The sequence below is a fragment of the Vulpes lagopus genome, chromosome 8, assembly GCF_018345385.1.
Source record: "Vulpes lagopus strain Blue_001 chromosome 8, ASM1834538v1, whole genome shotgun sequence".
Classification (NCBI taxonomy): domain Eukaryota; kingdom Metazoa; phylum Chordata; class Mammalia; order Carnivora; family Canidae; genus Vulpes; species Vulpes lagopus.
The window spans coordinates 126,560,140-126,582,871 of record NC_054831.1 but is presented as its reverse complement, the minus strand read 5'-3'; the positions used below and the strand labels follow the sequence as shown (position 1 = coordinate 126,582,871).

The 22,732-nt window shown below is 38.9% G+C and overlaps 1 protein-coding gene across 5 annotated transcripts in view; it reads right to left on the bottom strand.

Moving 5' to 3' along the window:
- The window catches only part of USP48 (ubiquitin specific peptidase 48), an 84,641-nt gene that overhangs the window by 10,804 nt on the left and 51,105 nt on the right, over nt 1-22,732 (bottom strand). For all 5 annotated transcript variants that reach the window (XM_041765807.1, XM_041765808.1, XM_041765809.1 and 2 more), the window contains 10 exons: nt 22,389-22,503; nt 21,289-21,419; nt 17,764-17,835; nt 11,904-12,028; nt 11,616-11,738; nt 11,255-11,316; nt 10,884-10,994; nt 9,579-9,709; nt 9,170-9,276; nt 4,448-4,552 (listed from right to left, as the gene is read on the bottom strand). In XM_041765807.1, coding sequence (XP_041621741.1) covers nt 4,448-4,552; nt 9,170-9,276; nt 9,579-9,709; nt 10,884-10,994; nt 11,255-11,316; nt 11,616-11,738; nt 11,904-12,028; nt 17,764-17,835; nt 21,289-21,419; nt 22,389-22,503 — 1,082 coding nt within the window. The remainder of the gene's footprint in view (nt 1-4,447; nt 4,553-9,169; nt 9,277-9,578; nt 9,710-10,883; nt 10,995-11,254; nt 11,317-11,615; nt 11,739-11,903; nt 12,029-17,763; nt 17,836-21,288; nt 21,420-22,388; nt 22,504-22,732) is intronic.

The following is a 22,732-nucleotide window of genomic DNA, read 5'->3' as shown; positions in this document are numbered from 1 at the left end:
CTGATAAACTAAAGAACCTTTAAGATTATTAAATTTGATTTGTGAATCCTAAACTTGTATCAAAATCTCCTTCCCTTTTGAGAGTGGCATGGAAACTAAGTTTAAACAGCTGAGGACTTGAAAACAAAAGACAGTATTAATAAAGAATCAAACTTAGTTAACTAAAAACAGGATGGCATGTTGTTCCCTGACAGGATCACCAAGTAGCTTTGTCTGTGAAATCATGGAAAATACGAAACCTGAGACTAATCAAACATTTATATTCTGTTGCCAATGGACAGGAAATATAAAGAACAGAGAAATTAACACCAGTGATATAAGGAGGCAATCAGCTGAATCCAGGAAGTGGGACAATCTACAAAAAATGAAACAGATCTACTTAAATAACAAAGAGGAAAACAAAGGAGTTGAGGAGGTAGGACCAATATTCTAGATATAATAAACATATACTTTGGATGCTGGTTTGAAGGGAAAATATTTGTGATAGTTGCAAATATCTGAATATGGGTAATATAGAACACTGGGTTAGTTACAGGTTGATATAAGTATTTAGAAGTTAAAAGTCATGATGAATACCATTTACCCAAAGATATACAAAATGTACAGGTATACATGAGTACAGAATTCAAAATGTAGCAGGCTAAAAAAAATTATAGGTAAAGACTCAACTGTCTTCCTAAAATACTCCCATAAAGAGGTTCATTGTCAAGAGTCTTCTTTTAACCAGGCCAAGGAATGAGAGAAACAAGATTCTTTAAACAAATTTTTTTCCCCTGTTTTAATTAAATCTGGATGAGGTAACCCTCAGGCCATGGCTCTGTTCTTTGCAGTTGTCACTGAGTGTTAGCTGTGCATAAGGAGAGCGGTTTAGGGGTCATTATGGACACACATGCCACATCCTCATCACTAACAGGGCTCCAGAGATTTATAAAGCAGAGGAGGATCAGGAAGCAAGCACAGAAGAGCACTGGCTCAGGGTGACACCCGCTGGCTATTCACTGCACAAAGATAGGTTTGGCTTTGGCCCTAGGTATACAGAGGGTCGCAAATGGTTCTAATATTTGTTAAGAAAAAGTTGTGCAGAAGGGGGAATTAAAAATAAACAAAAAGGTATTATTATTTTCCTCAATCTCAATGGTTGAAAGGAAGCTGCAACTAATCCCACAATTAGGAAGGATAAAAATAGCTGCAACAAAACAAAATTGTACTGTAGACATACAAAACACAACCAAATGACAAATCCCTGGACATTAAGCAAGATATATGCTTTTTTAAAATGGCTCTTTAAACGGGTCTAAAAGCTTTTCCCAGAATTATTTTTTCAAAAAAAACAAACAAAACAAAAAATACCACATAGAATTTAAATCCAACTTATCTGACAAAAAACAGCTGACTGCTTTTAGATGGCTTTCAATTACCTAAGTGATATCCAACCCCGGGTGCATCATTAACCTGAATTGTAGAAAATGTCCAAGTCAAAGGGACTGGGTTGATCTAGCTTAGAAAAAAGGGGAGGGGGATTTGTTTCTCCCCATTAAGGATACACAGAGATGCACCATGTCCTATCATGGGGATTTAAAACAGCAATTGCAGTTACCACGCACTAAGATACTGTAACACGTTACAAAGATAATGTCAGGATGCTGAAGTTCTAAAAGGCATGACATTCTTCTGGGACCATCTCCTCTTCTAAAGGAAGGACACACTTCAGTTTTTATTTTGAGGACTAAAATATTTAAAACATTCCAGAGTATTTACAATATCCAAACAAGGAGAGAGAAGACAGAAGAAAATTATAATGTATATTTAAAAGAAATGCCAGCATAAAAAGCAATGTTTCCCAACATTCTCTGTCTTATTTGTAAATATGAAATCTGTTGTCATCCACAACTGAGAAAAGTAATTCCACATCCACTCTGTAAAAATTGCTGTGGTTATAACCACAATGAACAAAACTAGACATTCAAAAAAACTGGCTTCCCAAAAATCTAAATCACTTGAAAATATAAAGAGTGTTTTAAACAACTCAGGATGAAAAGCAAAGCTTGAAATAACAGAAGCTAAGGACAATGTGAACATTTACCAAGTTTACCAGAAGAACAAAAAATGAGTCACTGACAACGGACTTGGAAAAAAGATGAGATTTCCAAATGATTATTAAACCATACTTCCAAGAGATAATCATTGAAACAGTATCATACTGCCAGCCAAGCAATGCAAGAGAAGATGGATATGTTCATGAACCAACATGCCTATGATTATTTTTTTAAGATTTTATTTATTTATTCATGAGAGAGAGACAGACAGAGAGGCAGAGACACAGGCAGAGGGAAAAGCAGGCTACAAGCAGGGAGCCCGATGTGGAACCTGATCCCGGGTCTCCAGGATCACACCCTGGGCTGAAGGGAGCACCAAACCGCTGAGTCACTGGGGCTGCCCATGCCTATGATTTTAATGTAGCAACTAAAATGAGCAAACAAAAGAGTCTGTGGATCTGTGAATTGCAAGATGGATGGGCTGAGACAATGGGGACATGAGAAGAGTTGATGAAATACACGGTTAGAAGCTGACCACAAAAGATATGTTTCCAAACTCCAATCAAGAAATCAACTCAGGGGGATGCCGGGGTGGCTCAGCGGTTAAGCCTCTGCCTTCAACTCAAGCCCCAGGATCGAGTCCCACATTGGGACTCCTGCCTGGAGCCTAATTCTCCCTCTGTCTATGTCTCTCTCTCTCTGTGTGTGTGTGTGTCTCTCATGAATAAATAAATAATATCTTAAAAAAAAAAGAAATCTCAAAAACCATCCCCAAAAAACTGAAGACATACATCTTCAGTGGTCTGATTAAGCACAGTATTTATAACATGTCGTCAAAATTCGGTCTGCGTTACCGTAAAACGTATGGTTCTGCCTTATTGCTAAAGTAAAGGGGGAGTCCAGTGCTGCCCGCAGCACAAAGGAGACTGGAGTGGCTGGTCCTGGTCAGCAGGGTGATACACAAAGTGCTTGTTACTCTCCTTCCAGAGGTATTCACAGGGAGCATTTTAGGAGCTCCAAAAAGTCGGGAAATAAAAATATGGATACTTCTTTGTACCAGCTGGAAAACTACTAGTAACAAGTACATCACAGAGACCAAGGTTCAAGATAAGAGGGCTTTTCAGGCTTTCTTAAATGTTGAAAATTAAGTAACACGATCAGTATATACAGACAGCACAACAAACCCAGATAGTTCTGCCTCAGGCACAGAGACGGAGATAGCAGATGGCCCGTATAACACTTTTATTCCTTTAGGAAGAAAGTTAATCATAAAGTGACTACTGCATTTTAGCAGTAAATAAAGAAAATTGTCTCATCGGTTAAAACTACACTCTTTTTAGGACAGAAATTCGATGAAATTTAAAGTATCTATAGACACCCTGGAGGGACACCTGAGTATCTCAGTGGTTGAGCGGCTGCCTTCGGCTCAAGGCACCATCCCAGGATCTGTGATTGAGTCCCACACTGGGCTCCCTGTATGGAGCCTGCTTCTTCCTCTGCCTATGTCTCTGCCTCTCTATCTCTCATGAACAAGTAAATCTTAAAAAAAAGAACAACCCGGGCAGCCCAGTGGCTCATTGATTTAGTGTCACCTTCAGCCCAGGGCCTGATCCTGGGGTCCCAGGATAGAGTACCACGACCGACTCCCTGCACAGAGCCTGTTTCTCCCTCTGCCTGTGTCTCTGCCTGTGTGTGTGTGTGTCATGAATAAATAAATAAAATCTTAAAAAAAAAAAGGGACACCATCATCTGAGATGCTGAAACATATCTACACCATATATTAACCATATTCCCATGTTATTTCATGTTTTTAAGATACTTTTCTCCAATATCACTATGAATACACAGAATATAATCAAGCAACCAAATAGGAAAATCATTATAAAAATATTAACAAAATACACAGAAAATAGGCAATTTTAACAGAAAAAAATTTATCATGATGAAATACAAAAATACTAATGCTAAGCTGGTCATTTAACTGACACTTCAGAGACCCAGAATTCCCTTCTATAAACTCCATTAGTAAGATAACAATATATTTTGCTTGTAATGAGAAAACTAAGATAATTTTTTCATACTTCTATAATCCATGGCTGAACAATAAACCGAGATATACATGATTCTCATTTTAGTCTTCTTTTCCAGCTAAAGGACTAATCATTGTATTACACGTTAACCTAACTCAGTGGCAACAAATATATTAATTCTGGAATAATGCAGCTTATAGATGCTTGAGAGAAATCAAGGTTACAACTGTGTGCCATCAAAACGAAGGAAAGACTGGAAACAAAGAAAGGAGTGGAGAATCAAAAGTCCCACGGAAGGTACAGAGAGATGTCTAGGGACACAAAGTGGTTGATTTCAGAATGGCAGAAGGTAGGACAATGAAAAGCAGCTTTGACACATACTTGATTAAAATCTGGATCTTTTTCTCCATCTGGTTTAGCTTCTTCCTTATCCTCCTCTGTTTCGGAACTACTCACATTCAGCTCTGGAGCTGAATCCTTCATCACCTGAATGCAAACAAAGAGAAGATGGGTCAGACACTTGCAGGGTGTGGGAGCTTTATCAATGGTGGGATAATATATCGGGCAAAAGTTCAAGACCCAAGGGCTGGTTCTTGTCTTTTAACATGTTCGTATTTACTTTTTATCCTAGGAATTACTCATGTGTAATGTGGTCACCATAAACAAAAGTAGTATGTGCAAAAGTTATTATTATTATTATTGGGCCATTACAATGTTATTTTGCAGAAGTTCAAAGAAGTCCCCAGCACAGGCACTATCAAACCATTTAGACATTGGGAGCCACAATATTTCAGTAAGATCGAGAAAGGGAAGGATGGAGGAAATACTCATTTATGTTATGAAATACATAACTCAAAATAGGGGTGCCTGGGTGGCTCAGTCACTTAAGCATCTGCCTTGAGCTCAGATCATGATTCAGGGTCCCGGGATCAAGCCCCATGTCGGGCTCCCTGCTCAGTGGGCAGTCTGCTTCTCCCACTACCCACTCTCCCTCCTGCTCATGCTCTCTCTTGGTAGCTCTCTCAAATAAATGCAATCTTTCCCCCAAAGAACTCAAAATAAATAATAAAACCTTTCATAAGTTGGAAATGATTTTAGATACCAATATATACAAGGACTAACAGGCACAAGACTTAAACTTTTAGAGAAAATAGTCATTGACACTAACTTCATTTTCTCAGCAAAGCAGGAAAGAAAGTTCAATGTGTGAAGCAGAACCAAAGAGCTTCAAGAGCACACTTTATGAATTATCCCACTAAAACAATGTGTTTGGTAACAGTCATTAAATACAATATAGTCTAGTCTTGAATTCCATGAATCCTGGAATCAATTAATGACATGCCCAGAGATCTGGGTCAGGATCTACCTAAGATCCATTCTTAATATAATAAAATGTTCCAAATTCGATCCACAGCAAGATTGATTGATTGACTGATTGATTTTTTGATTTATTCAGAGGCAGAGAGAGAGAGAGGCAGGCAGAGAGGCAGAGACACAGGCAGAGGGAGAAGCAGGCTCCATGCAGGGAGCCCAATGTGGGACTTGATCTCCAGGATCACACCCCAGGCTGCAGGGAGCACTAAACTACTGCGCCACGGGGGCTGCCCCACAGCAAGTTTTAACACCCTGGCTCCCCAAAATACACCAAAATCTGTCTACTTCATCTACTCTGAGAGAAGAGTACAAGGGGCTCTAAACTGGCCTTTCTTATTCCTGTTCTGCTCTTGCCAATTACAAACACAGTGAGGGGGACCTCTTTAAAGCACAAAACTATACGCACCACGACGTTCCTTGCAACTTTCCAGTGACTTGAATCTATAACTCAGAATCCTAGAATCCTTGGTATGATGTACAAACTATGATAGCTTTTAGTCCTTGCCCTATTTTACTATCCTTTATTGGAAAAACACTCGTGAATACTAGTGTAATGTAGTGTTGCTTGCGAGAGACAGAACACAGGAGTGGGGAACCATGTGTGGGGGGGTGGGGAGAGACAGTGAAGCAGACTCCCACCTGAGCAAGAAGCCTGATGCTGGGATCAATCCCAAGACCTGAAGATCATAAACCGGGGCAGGCACCTCTGGCTTTTTAAATTTAAATGAATTAAAAATTCAGTTCCTCAGCCACCATAGCCACATTTTCAGTGCTCCACATCACCTGTGGCTATTGCTACCACAGCATACAGCGAAGACACAGAATACTATCACTGCAGAAAGCTTGATTGGACAGTGCTGCTCTACACATAACTCACTCTATTGCTTCAGTACATTAGACTTACCACTCTACCAGAAGTACAGAGGTCCATTAAAGGTACAGAGGGGAAATTATGGAAATGAGTAAAATAACTCTCCCAAGATGCATTTCTTTTCCATTTCCCATCTAACACGGCCACCTTCACCTTGATTAATCTCTCCCCGCTTTACCCTGCTAGATTTCCTTCAAAAACATTCATTCCTGTTTAGTCATCTTATGAGTTTATGAGCATATTCCTGTTTGTTTATTTTAAGGGATGTTCTACATCTTTTTGAAATTGAAGTATAATTAATGTATCAGGCTATACCAGTTCCAGGTGTGACATTTGCGTACACTGTAAAATGATCACCAAAGTAATGGTTACCATTAAAAATTCTTTTATTGTGATAAAAATTTTCTTTCAAGGTTTTATTTATTCATGAGAGACAGACAGAGGGAGGGGGGGAGAGAGAGAGGGAGGGAGGGAGGGAGGGAGATAGGGAGAGGGGGGGAGAGAGAGAGGGAGAGAGAGAGAGAGAGAGAGAGAGAGAGAGAGAGAGAGAGAGAAACAGGCTTCATGTAGGCAGTCTGATGTGAAACTCAATCCTGGGTCTCCAGGATCACCCCCTGCGCGAAAGGGAGGCTCTAAAGATTTACTTTCTAAACAACTTTCAATTATGCAATATTACTGACTATAGCTACCACTATATAAAGATTACATGCTCTATATACACACGACTTATTTTAGAACAGCCATTCTTTTTTAAAGGGAGATTTTTTTTTTTTTTTTAAGATTTATTTGACAGAATGAGAGACAGAGAAAAAGCAGAGGGAGCACTAGGCAGGAGGCGGCGCCACGTGGAGTAGGGAGCCCAAGATGGTGTTTCATACCAAGGCCCCGGGATCATTAAATGAGTCAAAGGCAGAAATTTAACAGACGAGGACATCCAGGTTCCACTGATTTTTTTTTTCCTATGCTCAAGGTAGGGCTTGAATCCACAACTCTGAGATCAAGAGTCACATGGTCTGGAAATGAACCAGGGTAGGTTCTTTGCAACTGATTTTTTTATGTATTAATTTTTGTTTCCTCTGATTTGTTTATAACTTCTAGTACTTATTGGTGAAGACTCTAGGGTTTTCCATATATAAAATCAAATCATGTACAAACAGTGAGTGTAATTTTTTCCTTTCCAGTCTGGATGCTGGATGCTTAAATTTCTTTTGCCACCTCACTGCTCTTGCAAGGACCTTCCATTTTATGTTGAATACAGCCGTGACAATGGACATCCTCGTTCTTGATCTTAAGGCTAACATTTCCCTTCCACCACTGAGTATAATATTAGCTGTGGGCGGGTAATATGGGATCTGTATTATATAGGATTACGTTCCATCTCTAAGGAATTTGTTGAGAGCTTTTAATATAAAGAGAAATTGAATTTTGTCAACTCCTTTTCTGCATATATGGAGATGATCATGATTTTATCCATTTTATTTATTGGTGCTTCATGTTGCGAGATTTGCAGATGAATCATCCTTGGAATAATTCCCATATAATCACAGCGGAAGTTCATTTTAATATACTGTTAAATTTGGTTTGCAGAGCTTTTGTTGGTGATTTCTGTATTGACGTCCACAAGGGATGTTGGCCTGAAACTTTTTTAAGGAGGTACCCATGATGGCCGAAAAGTAAGTTTGGGATCACTCCCTCATTTTCAATTTTTGGAAGAATGTGAGAAGGATTAGTATTAAATCTTCCTGAATGTCTGGTATAATTCAAAAAATTTTTGGGGGGGTGGTGTGCCTGGGTGGCTCAGTCAGTTAAGCATTTGCCTCTAGCTCAAGCTATACTATCAGGGTCCTGGGACTAAACCATGCATTGGGCTCCTTACTCAGCAAGGGTCTGCTTCTCACTCTGCTCCCTGCTTCTGCACATGAATTGTGTCTCTCTCTGAAATTACTAAATAAATCTTAAAAAAAAGTAGAATTCTTGTGGGCAATAGCAAGGTGGAGAAAGTAAAACTAGTCCTGACATGGGGCCCCAGTCCCTGAAGAGTCCCAATGAGCATTTGTGTTTGACAGATAGCTTAAGATTAAAAATGAGGGGCACCTGGGTGGCTCAGTGGTTGAACATCTATCTGCCTTTGGCTCAGTTTGTGATCCTGGGCTTCCGGCATTGAGTCCTGCACCAGGCTCCCTGCAGGGAGCCTGTTTGTCCCTCTGTCTGTGTCTTGGACTCTGCATCTCTCATGAATAAATAAAAACTTTTTAAAAAAATAATAATTTTTAGAAAATGAATTCTCTCTGGTATAGTTCTCACAATGCCTTTTCTCCTCAAGAAGGAGTTCCATATTTCTGAGACCCCTACCCATGGCAGGTTGCTGTGCTAGTAATAGGGGGTGGTGTTTTTGTTGAGATCTCTGCTTCTCCTATCTATCTCGATGTGACTCCTTCATCCTTTGTGGAACAGCTGTATATTCAGTTCAAGTTCTTTTCAGAGATAATTATTCAGTAAATAGCTGTAGATTTGCTGTATCCTGGGAAAAGGTTCTGTTCAGAATCTTCCTATCCTGCCATATTGAACCACCACCCTTTTTTGGGTTTGTTCTTAATCTTACTCATTAGAAACATACATTCTTGAGGTCAGGTATCTGGTGTCTCTGCTTTACCACCATAGTCCCTCAGTATCAAGACTGTTCGTGGCATACAGCTTACATTCTTTGTCATGTGTATCAAATTAATAACTGACCAAATCCACATAAAATCACATAACTTCAGCTTGAATTCTTAAGTCAAGTAGCTCAAAGGAAATAAAAATGTGAGCCCAGGTAGGCCTCAATTATTACTAGTCACGGCCATGAAAGGGACTGGTACCTTTTTGTTATCCACAACTTTATGGACATAGATGGTGGCTTGAGTATATTCACGTAGGTCCCTCTGCTGTTGACACAATAAGCCCTCTCTGCATTCTGGACAGAGTTCTAAAAAACAAAACAGAAGTGGCTGAGGAATTAATTTCACAAAACCAAAAGTCTATAAACACGCAGCAAGGTTACCAGTGAGTATTCAATAATTATTACTCTTATTTTCTATTATTGTTTTATTCCTTTGTATATAAAGAATACCAGTAAAGAAATTCATTTATTATCAAACTAATGAACATACAAATAATAGGATGTCTAATACGTAATTCCTACCAGGGTATATGAGTTTGGACCCACACATGATCTATAATTTTAAGTAGGGAAGACAACAGTGACATACTCTCCTTATGAAAACTTACTTGGTTCAGAAATATACTGTGTTTCTGAAGGGTTTACATCTCCCACTTCAGTTCTTACGATTTTAATTACATGATCCACGACAAAGAGCTTTTGTATCATCTGCCACTCACTGGGCCATATGAGAGCTATACTGTGCAAAAAAACACAACATGCCTTAAGACACATGGAAACTAAGACAACTAACATAATCCATTGGTCTCTTGAGAGCAATCCCAAGTTCCCAAGACCAATATTTAATACAGAAAGTTAAAGATGGATCATCCTCAATAACGAACAGTTTTCTTCATATAAAAGGGTGTCATAGCAGTGAAATGCAAGACTCAAGTTATAGGAATCAACATGGCTAAATCTCAAATATGAAAGTAAACTAAGTTGCAGAATGATAAATACTGTACGATGTCCATTTATAGCAAACATTTTTAATATGCAAAATATTACTTTTTAAGCAGTACTTTCTGGGCAGGATAACCCTCAAATTCAGACTCAGTTATTGTGAGCAGAACATAGGGAGAGAAGAGGAGAAAGAGAAGAAATATTAAGACTAAGGGGCCTTCAGTTTTATCTGAATTGTTTAACTTTTTAAATTAGCTGGCACATACATTTTTCTGAGTATTATAGATATTTTCCTGGTGTCTACCATTTACAACACTCCCTGCAAAGAGGAAGGAAGGGATAAAAAAGAGCTCATGGAGAACTTACAAGGAAAAATTAATGGTAAGCTTCCCTAAATTATGAGACAGTTATCAACATAAATCATAAACACCCAACCTCTGAGCTTAGTCCCAAAGGAATTGTTACTTGCGTTCCAATATTCACTGTTTATAAGCAATGTCAGTTATCAATCATTTGAAAAGGTAAAATGGGAACATCAGGTGACTTTCAGATGTCAGCCCTTTTGGAAGCACTTGAACAGTGGGTGGCACAAATATTTTGACTTTAAGACCCCAGAATTGCAGATGACCATCTCACTGGCTCTGCTCTGCCGGCTGCAGGAAAAGCAAGTACAACGGAGAGCATGGTGATTGCAGGATGCTGCAAAAGGTCCACAACTTGGATGAAGAAAACAAGAGCTCTGGGAAGGTAGAGACCAAGAGCAAAGCTGCCTTGGGCAGCTTCTAGCATTCTATAGGGAAGAGGAGTTGTTTGTTTTTGTTTTTGTTTTTTAGAGAAGTGCTCACTCTAGCAGAGCTTATGAAAGGACAAACCCCACAATTCAGCAAAGGCTTAGATCCCGCACATACACTGTATCAGATGCAACATTACCATTCTAATTCACTAGATAAATCACAAGAGAAGAAACTCACAGTTTAGAATCTTCTTTGGTCATGGAAGCAAATGTAAACATGAGTCCCCCATGGGGGCACAGAAGAGCACTGTTTCCAACCGATGACACTGGACTACATCTTGTAGGTTTTCTACTCAAGTGAGACAAAGAGGAGAAATATTGCTTCACTACAGCAATCACTCAAGATGTTTAAGGTATTTTTAAATAATAAATATATTTAAAAGGATAGTCTAGTAGTTAAATGTGTTTTCTTAAGAGCATTCATTTAATGTAAACAAAAGAAAGCTTTTAGTACATGCTAAAAAAGTAACCAAAGCTACTGTGATCAGAATCCGTAATTCTTAAAAAATCCTAGTATAAACAATAAAAATGGAAAATTTGGGGCTCTACCTAACAAATTTACGCCATTCTTCTACGAAGAATTGTGACACAATGTAGAGGACATCCGTTTCCTGGAACAGAACCACACACAAATGCCCATTAACTCACTGTACCCTTAGCATAAATCTTTTAGGCAAAATGCTTTTTCATATACTATGACTCCCTTATTTCAAGTTTTATAAATTTAGTCCAAATATAGAACTCTGTCAAGAGGCCAGAGTCTAGAATAAATCCCCCAATTAGAAAACTAAACCATGAGAATCAGAGAGATGCTCTTGGTTGTTCTGCAATAGTTCACTGGGAATTTGGCAAGAACCTTCAAAACGTAAAAATGTATTCATTCCATCCTCCTTTGTAAAGATCACTATACCTCTGGCCAGTTACTGAGACAAGGTCTGTTCTTGTCCTGAAACAGATTTGGAAGAGAAGTCTTTTGCTCATTTGCAATCATCTTATGTAAGGCTTCATTTTCTTCCCCTTCTCTTTCTAAAATCTGCAAGAGAATGAAACAAGAAGCAATCAGCCACCCCCTACCGAGATTAAAGGACTTGCCCCCTCCCTACTCCTCCCTACAAAAGCACAATGTCAGTTCTCTGGGGGAAAGTCAATCCAGGGGGCGGCATTTGATTCCTACACAGGGCAGCTCAACATCCAGTACCTTGCACTGTGAACAGCATTCTCTGTAACTTGGAAACTCGGGAGCCTTTGGAAAATACTGCTGCAGTTTGCTCCAAGCCTCTTTAGAAACAAGTCTTCTTTCATTTTCAGATATGCATAACTCCCCTGAGTTAAAAAAAATTTTTAAATAAAACTTCAACAAGGTTAGTATAGACCCTTCTAAAATTTTATTTCCTGTTCCTTTGAACTAAGAAAAAATGTATTCTTTTTCTTTCCTATGATTAGCTTTTTCCTTAGTTTCAAAAATGTCAACACTTCACCTTTAAGGTCCTTAATTCTAAAGAAGTTAGCCATTGCCATAGGTCCTTAATCTACATCTGTGATTGAAAACCAAGCAATTAAAAATACAGGAGACTAGAGCCATGAACTTCCCATCTTTCTTCCTGCCACTGAAGGAAGCAATTAAAGGGGCTTCTGGGGATCCTAGTAACCTTTGCCAGGGCAGAGGTTGTTGTTCAAGAGCAATGTACCTCTAAGTCACACTCAAAATGCCACACTTATCTACACGTTTTCTTTTGTCCCACCTGAGAAATAATTTTTGAGTCCAATCTTACCAGAATCATTGTTGTACATTATCAAAGTTTAATAAAGCAAGCTCCATTCAATCAGAAAACCATCTCTGAATCAAAATCCAATTGGTTTCCTTGCTGCAGCCCTCACCCCAATCCCTAAGGATCTTTAAAAATCCCAGGCCTGGATGCCCCGGTGGCTCAGTTAAGACTCTACCCTTCGGTTTTGGCTCAGGTCATGATCTCATGGGTCACTGGATTGAGCCCGAGTCAGGCTATTCACTCAAGCAGGGAGTCTGTGGGAAACTCTGTCTACCACCCCATGCTCGTTTTTTTTCTTCCTAAAGTAATTCTTTAAAAATGAATAAATAACTTAAATCATAAAAAAAATCCAAGAGGGTCAGAATATTAGTCAGGACCACTCTTCCTCATTTCAGACCACAGCAATGCCCAGGCAGTGGTGACCCACCATCTCATGGGCCCAACGTCGGTTTATAGTTTGCATACTCACATCCAGCTTTCGGGGGTCCATCTCCCTTCTCTACCCTTCTCTCCCTTTATCCTTCTACTTGCTGTTGTTTCAGCTGCTCCCAGTTGATAAATTAGTGAACTGTACTTATGTGCAGTTATTACCTTAAAAACCATCTCTAAGGTTTCAAGGCCATACATTTGTTTCTACCCCTTTAACTAAGAAAAATAAAGCCAGTAATTTTTCAAAATACCATATCATTTTTTACTTTATAGGTTCTATGTAATAAACAAACTGAGTGGGAAAAAAATGACATAATGAGTTCCTACTATAGTTCGTTTATGATGATGCTGGGATACAACCTCAGTTCTGTCTTGTTCAAACCCTCTAACCAAAAAGGCACTGGCTTACCCTCTCTTATTCAGCTTCGAATAATCACAAGATTACTTCGCTTTAGAAAAATTATCAGAGAAAAATAGATCACACAGTAAAAATTAAATTTCTTTCTGAGTAGGCTGTTGACTTCAATTTCAGGAGGTCATGAAGACCAACTCCAATATGTCTATCCTCTGATACAAGCAGGGAACTTTTTTAAGGTTTATTGGATTACCAGATTCTAATTTATTGTATCTTTATGGTGAAATACAATGCCGCCGTAAAAAAAGAGGACAGCAGATTTCCACAATCTGATTTAGAAAGAACTCCGAGGCAATTATAATTTTAAACTGTTTTCTCCCCCCACCTCACCCTACCTGAAAATTACTGAAGAGTATGTATTTGCTATCTCTGTATGTACATGGTACAGAAAAGGTATGTGAACACAGGAAACAGTAACACAAACACACACACTTTAATAGGATTTACTGTCACTAGGGATGTGTTGCCCTTGTGATGAAAGGGTATTTTTACTAGCCTTAATGCTGGATGTATATAAAGAAAAATATAAATTTCTGAAGTCAGAATCACTTTACTGTACTTTCACTGGTAAGAAACAAGGCTCTCCATTGTACTTTTTATCATGATTCTAAATTTAGCATCATAACATTTTAAAAAACACGATGATTGAATATATCTGAAACTTTATATAATCTCATGATCATTAAATATCACTTGTTGTATATTTTAGATGTGTATCCTGTAATTAGTATCACTTTCCTAACTTATAAAAGAAAAAAAAGCCAATCACCTAAATTCATCTCCCAACACTCGATCGAATCAGTCATGAGAGATTAAATTCAAATAGTCCTGGATAACCTAATCCCGAGCTATTCTTCTGCTAAACACAGAAATGTAGTAAACAAGGAGGTTAAATGTGTATAAATACCCTCATTCAAAAAAAACTAGTTCAAACTATAATAAGGTGGGGAACAAAATCTCTGAAGAACACATAAAAACACAAAAACTGCCCAAAGGCTAAGCAAACTGTATAATTAGAAAGGTTTAGGGGCACTTGGGTGGCTCGGTTAACTGTCTGATACCTGACTTCAGTGCAGTCATGATCTCTGGGTCTCGGGATCTACAGTCCCATGGGGCATATAGTGGGGAATTAGTCTGTCCTCGGCAGGGAGTCTGCTTCACTCCCTCTGCCCCTCCCCGGCTCATTAGCCCACATTCTCTCTGAAATCAATACCAAAGTCTGTATCAGTAGTAAATCTCCCAATGCAGTATAATCTGATGATTATTTCACATAAATCTCTGATTTATTAAATATACATAGGGCTTTATAGATACATTGGGATTTACTATGAAAACATCCAAATTGAAAATAAAGGTTTCCAGATAAAAATGACACTTTCAAACTGGAGTTTCAGTGCCTCCTCAAATACCATTAAACCAGAGTAAAGGGGTTTTTAAAAAAGATTTTAGAGAGTGTGCCAGTGGAAGGGGGAGTGACAGAAGAGAATCCCAAGTAGACTCCCTGCCAGAGGCAGAGCCCAACAGTGTCTCTTATCTTACAACCCTGAGATCATGACCTGAACCAAAATCAAGAGTTGGGTGCTTGCTTACATGACAGAGCAACCCAGGTGCCCCCCAGAGTAAAGGGATTTTTAAAAATTTCTAAAATCTAACGATGAAAAAGACAACACAGAAGGAGCAATGCCAACAAAAATTTTTGATACTTAGGAAGAAATGGATGAGACAGAAGAAAATGAATTTAAAAATCAGGTAATAACCAGATTTACTAAATTGCAGAACGGCCCCCACTAGCGCAGGAATTGGGAGCACACAAGTACAGAAGGGATTCAATCACAAGAGAATAGACCAAGTCTGTATTTAGGAGGCTGTTAAAATTCTCACTTCTTTTCTCTAGGCCCTCTAGATAACGGCCTCTCTAACCACAGAATACCATAGGCTTTTGCTGCCTATGGCTTTTTGCATAAAATACCATAGGCTTTTTGCAGGTCACCTCAGGCCTCTGCACCAGGGATGAATACGGTGCATAGATGAATATGGTCAGGAGCTGAGATTGAGTCAAGTACATGTTTCCACACAGAAGGCAGGGACTCCCAAGCACCCTGTCTCTCATGACCCCAGAGCACTTACAGCCCAGTCTGCACTTTCCAAGCAGGAAAATGGAAGATGTTCTGGAGAAATCTGAGTGGCCCAAGGGCAGATAACAGTAGGAACACCCCAGAGGAATGGGCCCGCCAGGGCACCCTAACAGCAAAAAACTCAGCATCAACAGCCTCTGCCACACACACAGCAGCCAAAGAGCATTCAACACAATGCATGAGGTAGAGTCTGCACCAAGGCAGACTGGGGTGAGATGTCACAATGCAGGAGACAAGAATCTTACATGTTGTCAGAAATGGAAGAAAAAATGTATTCTAAAAAGAATAGCTTTAGAGAAATGGTCTACTAAAACACAAAGCATTCTTTATGGTTTTTGAAAAAAAAAATGGTTTCAAACAATTATATACAGAGGCTTTGAGAAACCCTTTAAAAATACTAAAGTGGAGGTGCCTGGATGGCTCAGTTGATGGAGCACGAGACTCTTGATCTCAAGGTCTTGGGTTCAAGCTCCATGCTGACTGTACAAAATTCAGGGAAAAATGATAATAAAATACAAGATAAAGTACAGCCACTAAGTCAAGATCAAGCTAAAGCTCTAAAAAACAGCTCATGCTCAAGTTTTCTGCTGAGGAGCACAGCTCAAGTTCTGAAATCACATTCAGCTCTGCCATGCTTTTTGTCCCAATTGTAATACTGAAATGACAAGATGATACAAGAGGTGGGAAGACAGCACAAGTCAGTGAGGTAAGGAGTAAGATGACAATCTAACACTATTTCAAGCAGCCTCTAGATAGTCACCAGAAAACTCAACATTGTGCCACAGAATCCTCAACTCTCAAAAGGGAGGAATATACCTCACCGTCTATAGCATGCTATGACAGGTAAGGAAAACAAAAAACAAAAAACAGGTATGAAAGCATCGTGAGAAAACCTGATCCACTTTTGGCTAGTCACTTTACCTTCCTGTACCTACTCGATCTGTCTACCGCTCGAGTTCATGTATTCTGTGTGTGGACTTCTTGTGCGCTACCACTGTGGGGGGGCGGGGGGGGGGGGCAAATCGGCCACAGGGTGATGTGACAGGAAGGACACATGAGGTTGGGACCAACAGAGACCCAAATCCACATCCCACCATGATCCCTCCTACCACTGTATGGCCAGTAGGCAAGCAAGCTCACTCAACTATTAAGCTGAAGACAGTGGAATCATGTCCCAAAGATCAGTATACAAGCACCACTCCAGTGAGAGCTATTATCACTACTGACCTCAAGGACTAATGATCTAAAAGGACTAGTGTGCATGAGGGTAGGTGTGAGATACGATGCACAGTTAGTAATTAACTAGTGAAATAAGAATTGGATACAGTAGGGGAGATGGGGATTTAAACAGTTACATGGCTGAGATGTAGATGCCTGTTTGACTTGCAGAGCACAAACAGAATGGAAAAACATGTCACATATACGATGATTCCCCTGCAAAGTTACTTATTAGAAGTGAGCACTCCAAGACAAATAAGAAATACATAACCAATACATAGGATTAATCAAAAACCAGACTTTATTAAGAGTACGCAGCACAAAAAGTAGCTGGTCAATAAATGCCTAAGAAGTGAAACAAGAAATAACCCTGATAATATTAAGAAATATGTAAACAATGTTCTGAAAATTCTTTTCTTATATTAACTGAACAAAACTGAAATAAGTCATATATATTATACATTATATTTATTTATTTATTTATTTTTTAATTTTTATTTATTTATGATAGTCACAGAGAGAGAGAGAGAGAGAGGCAGAGACACAGGCAGAGGGAGAAGCAGGCTCCATGCACCGAGAGCCCGACATGGGATTCGATCCCGGGTCTCCAGGATCGCGCCCTGGGCCAAAGGCAGGCGCTAAACCGCTGCGCCACCCAGGGATCCCTATACATTATATTTATATTCTATATCTTTCTAATATATTAACTGAAGAAAACTGAAATAAGTCAAATACTCAGTCATGAGACATAATTGAAATTCTTGCTTTTAAACACAGTCCTTCAATATGGCAAGTGACAAAAACTTTCTTCTCTAAATATCGAAATATCCTATTTTTTAAACTTTTTTTTGCAAGGAAAGACAAAAAGATATGTGAGGCACTGGGATGAAAACCGGCATTAAGCAGCTAACTGTTAAAAAAGGATAAGAGAACTAACTTCAAAATTCAAGCACAGTTAAGAAAAGTGGACACGCCACATGGCGACCATATCAGGGCCCAATCCCTAAGAAACACATTAAACAATGAACAAAACATTTATGATATGCCAAAGTCAGACTGGCAAACTTAAAAAAAAATACGCTTCTAGCTTACCATGTGGACAAAGAATGTCTTCATTAAAATTTAATTCCTCCTCCTCTTCTTTCCTTTCTTCTTTTGATTCATCTAATCAAAAGAAATACAGATTAGTAATAGCCACTCTAGCTGTTATATTTGAAGTTCAAAGTAGTGGAGACACTACAGTGCATAATTTTGACCAAAGAAAACTTAAAAACATTCTAAAAATTAGACCCACATGATTCCTATTCTCCTGCTAGGAAGTGTTATATTTCTTTCCCTTAAAAGGAAAGAAAAATACTCGAATGGCAAGCTTTACTTTTTCAAGATGTAGATTATGCAAGAAAATGTTCCTTTCGTCTAATTGAAAAATACATCTCCTTCCATTAATTCTAGTCAAGCTATTCAGAATACAGAATCATAAACCAAGTTAATCATCTACATGTCATGTCATTTTCACCCACTGATTCTTTTAAGGGTTGAACAGAAAGCTTCAGAAAAAAACTATTGAGAAATAAGGACTTAACCTTTAACATGGAACATGTATATGAGAATTATTAAAACTTCCCGTTAAAATTCCTTTTCCAATATCCACTTTTCCTATTTGTCTACACTGTGTCACCATGAATTTGTAGTTGTATATACCAGGAAAACAATCAAATGAAAGCCTTAATTAAGTCTAAGGAGAGTAGAATAGTTATCATGGTTTCAGTTTAAGCGCATATTTTTGTTTTTTTTTTCATATAAGATATTTTGAATACACTTAATAGAACATTTAAAGAAAAATATTTACTAATCATTACAAAGCTAAAATAGAAAACCAAGCAAAGAATGGATATGCTCATATACATAAATGAAACTTTAAAAAAAATTTTCATAAATACAACTTCTCAAATAAACAACCATGGTTGATCGATGATTTTGAAAGGCAAAGCCGGGATCCCTGGGTGGCGCAGCGGTTTGGCGCCTGCCTTTGGCCCAGGGCGCGATCCTGGAGACCCAGGATCGAATCCCACATCGGGCTCCCGGTGCATGGGGCCTGCTTTTCCCTCCGCCTATGTCTCTGCCTCTCTCTCTCTCTCTGTGACTATCATAAATAAATAAATAAAAATTAAAAAAAAAAAAAAGGGCAAAGCCTTGCCAGTAAGTCATTTTTCACATGTCAGAATAGTTAAAACTGATGTGAAAAGGATACGCTTTATGTTGGCGAAAGCATACAATAAGAAAACCCCAATATGCCTTCTGGAAAAAAACAATACGTGTCAGGACATAAATAGGTTGAATTGTGTGATCCAACAATTCTTGGGATTTTATGCAAAGAGCTGATACAAGCTTAAGAATATGCTCACTTTATCTTTTCTTATCTAATAACTGAACAAAACTGAAAAGAATCAGTTAAATATAATACCTCCATATGCTGAAATATAGCCACTAAATAAAAAGAACTATTTATTCTAACAGAAAAATGTACAACTGCATCTATAGGAGTACCATTATTTCAAAAAAACAACCCTATTTATAGTGATTATATCTGGTGGAAAGCCTGAAGATTTTACTTTGTTACCTCTGTACTGATTTAGGCTCTTAAAATCTCTGAATGGTGGAAGGGAAACAGAAGCGAAGCATATACCTCTCAAAGCAACATGAAAACTACTTTCAAGCTACGCCAACATCAAAATACTTTCTACTATGGAGCTGATTTTATTTAAAAGGAAGGATTACGGCACCTGGATGGCTTAGTCGTTGATCATCTCCCTTGGGCTCAGGGTCCAGGTTTCCTTAGGGAGCCTGCTTCTCCCTCTTCCTATGAATCTGCCTCTGTGTGTCTCTCTCATAAGTAAACACAATCTTTAAAAGTTGGGTCGAGGATCATTGGGGCACCTGCCCAGCTCATCTGATGGAGCATGAAACTCAGTCTCAGGGTTGTCATTTTGAGCCCCATGTGTTGGTTATAGAGATTACTTGGGCTTTTATTTAAAAGGGGGGGGGGGAGGGGGGGCCACTAATACATAAAGCAGCTTAAAACAGCACCAAGTAAGTATTTAGAAGGATCATATGATGCAGTGTGTTAAACATTTATCTTTTAAATGATTGGTCAGTAACACTGCAACTAACGTAATGTCTGTGAACTGAGCAGCACAGCAAGTTTTTTTTCTTTTTTTAATTTTTCAAAGATTTTATTTATTCATCAGAGACAGAGAGAAACAGGCACAGGCAGAGGGAGAAGCAGGCTCCATGCAGGGAGCCTGACATGGGACTTGATCCCGGGTCTCCAAGATCACACCCTGGGCTGAAGGTGGCACTAAACCGCTAAGCCACCCGGGCTGCCCACAGCGCTCTTCAAATTTAAAAACGTTGAAAATCACAGCTTAAAACAAATAGTGGATTCAGGGTTTATATTTTCTTAACAATTGTCAAATTACTGTGTTGTACAACTGATACTAACTTGATATTGTATGTTAATTATCCTTCAGAAAATAACTATAGTACATTTATTAAAATAAAATACCGGGGATCCCTGGGTGGCTTAGCAGTTTAGAGCCTGCCTTCGAACCAGGGTGTGATCCTGAAGTACAAGGATCAAGTCTCACATCAGGCTCCCTGCGTGGAGCCTGCTTCTCCCTCTGTCTTCGTCTCTGCCTCTCTGTGTATGTCTCTCACGAATAAATAAAATTAGAAAAATTAATAAAATAGGGACACCTGGGTGGTTCAGTGGTTGAATGTCTGCTTTGGCTCAGGGCATGATCCCAGGGTCCTGGGATCGAGTTCCACTTAGGGCTCCCCATAGGGAGCCTGCTTTTCCCTCTACCTGTGTCTCTCCTGAATAAATAAAATCTTAAAATATATATACACATACACACACAATATTAAAAGGTAGTGATCTGGGAAGAGCCAAACCATGAAAATTCAGAATATTTCAGTAAGAAGAATATGTGTGTGTAGATTCTAATTTTTGAATAAGAAAATTAGGTGAAAACAGCAGCTAAATAGACTGATCAAACCACTAGCTTCCATTTTAAACCTAAAATAATTTTAGAGCCCCTAATTTCCACTGTATCTTTAAAACAATGATTATAATATTCAATTTAGTAGTTGACCTATATGCACATAATTTCCTAGCTTCAGAAAATTCCAAAGAATTTATAATCTAAATGTTATTCATAAGCTGCCTTCTCTCCTAGATGAACAATGCAGGACAGGCTCATTTTTTCTGACAAAGGCGGCTTTTCAGTGTTGTGGATAATCTTTAACCAAACACACTAAGCTGACAATATACCGTGTAACTGGCAGCCGACTCACCTTAAAAATTTTTAGCCTAGAGCAGAATTAAACAGAATTTTGGACATGATGAACTAGAGACCGAGCAAAACGGATGCCAGGGTCAAAGGAATTCCTTTGTGTGCCTGCGGACCCTTTGCTCAATTTCAAGAACTTAAAAATCTTATTTGTTCAGACATATGTGGGAGCTTTAATAAAAATGGCCTTTGAAATTGCACAGATGGGAATTCTGCGGCACAGAATTGACCAGACATGACCAAACACACAGGCATTACATGTTACCTTTACTCAAGGTGTTGCCGTTCATTTTCCCGTTGCTTTGGTCTACATCACCATCTTGTTCATCTAACTGTTCAAGAGCGAGCTGGCGCCAACTGCGCAGGGAGGATTTCCCCACCCAAAATCCATCATTGCTGTGGAATAGAGACCGTGTGAAATCATTTCCTAATACCTGCCCTACCCTTCTTTACTTGTAAAGGTCACAACTACAATGAATTAGAAACATTCAATAACTGCTACTGTGCACACAATTTTTAACCCACTCTCTCTTTTGGGCAATTTTTACTCTTCACTACTGAAATGTGGGTATCTCAGATTCTTTTTCCATCCCAAATCTTATCCCATTTCCTAAATTACATTCATGCCAAACACAACTCAATGGGCTACTTTCTTTCAGCTGACTGCTGTTCCTAATGACATACAGCTGTGCCTTCATGCAGACAGGTCCTCGCATACATAGATCCATGCCTACATATAAACATACATTTAAGGAGTCATGAGGCTGTTTGCAGAATGATCAAAAAGCAGTGAACTTAATTGATCTTTATTTGGAAAATATAAAATGTGGGACGCCTGAGTGGCTCAGTGGTTGAGCATCTGCCATTGGCTCAGGGCATGATCCTGAGGTCCAGGACCGAGTCCCACATCGAGTCCCTTGGAGGGAGCCTGCTTCTCCCTCTGCCTCTCTCTGTGTGTTTCTCACAAATAAATAAATAAAATCTTAAAAATATATACATATACAGTGGTGCTTGACATACCTCAAGTATGCTGGGTATTTATGCCAAGGATGCTCCCCTGGATACCATTTGTTAACATACTTCAGCCTTTCTAGAAGGGACACTCCTATGCCAGAACACAAACTAACGTGCAGCCTTGGTCGGAAGCATACCTCTGCTTCTAATTATGGAAGGAATACAGTCACAAAGGCTGGGTGACTCGGCTTTCTTCATCTTTGCCACAGTGGCAATCACTGCAAAAATCTAACCTTCCTGTAGTGCGTGTCATTAATCTTTCTTTGAAAAACACTAACTCCTATGTCCTTTGGTTACTAGCTCTTGCAACCATTTCAGTTTATCATCAACAGTATATACTGTGTAACATACCCCTTTACTGTTGCTTTTAGTAGATTATTAACAGTTTTATAATCTTCATTTAGTTGGCTCTTCAGACGCAACACACGACAGCGCTCTACCACACACTCCTTACACAGGGCTTTCACTAGAGGGGAGAGAGGAGAACAAATGAAGTTCCTGCACACAGATTACCTGTGACGAAACTGTCTAAACCAAAGTCACAAGTTTTAACAAAACAGAAAACTGGTATACATCCTAAATTATTTAATGATACCAATTGCAAGACATCAATGCTGCTATCTGCATAAAGAATAATGAGAGGTGAAATGTCATAATATGCTAAAATTGCTTATGCCTCAGGTATAGTGTTTTAC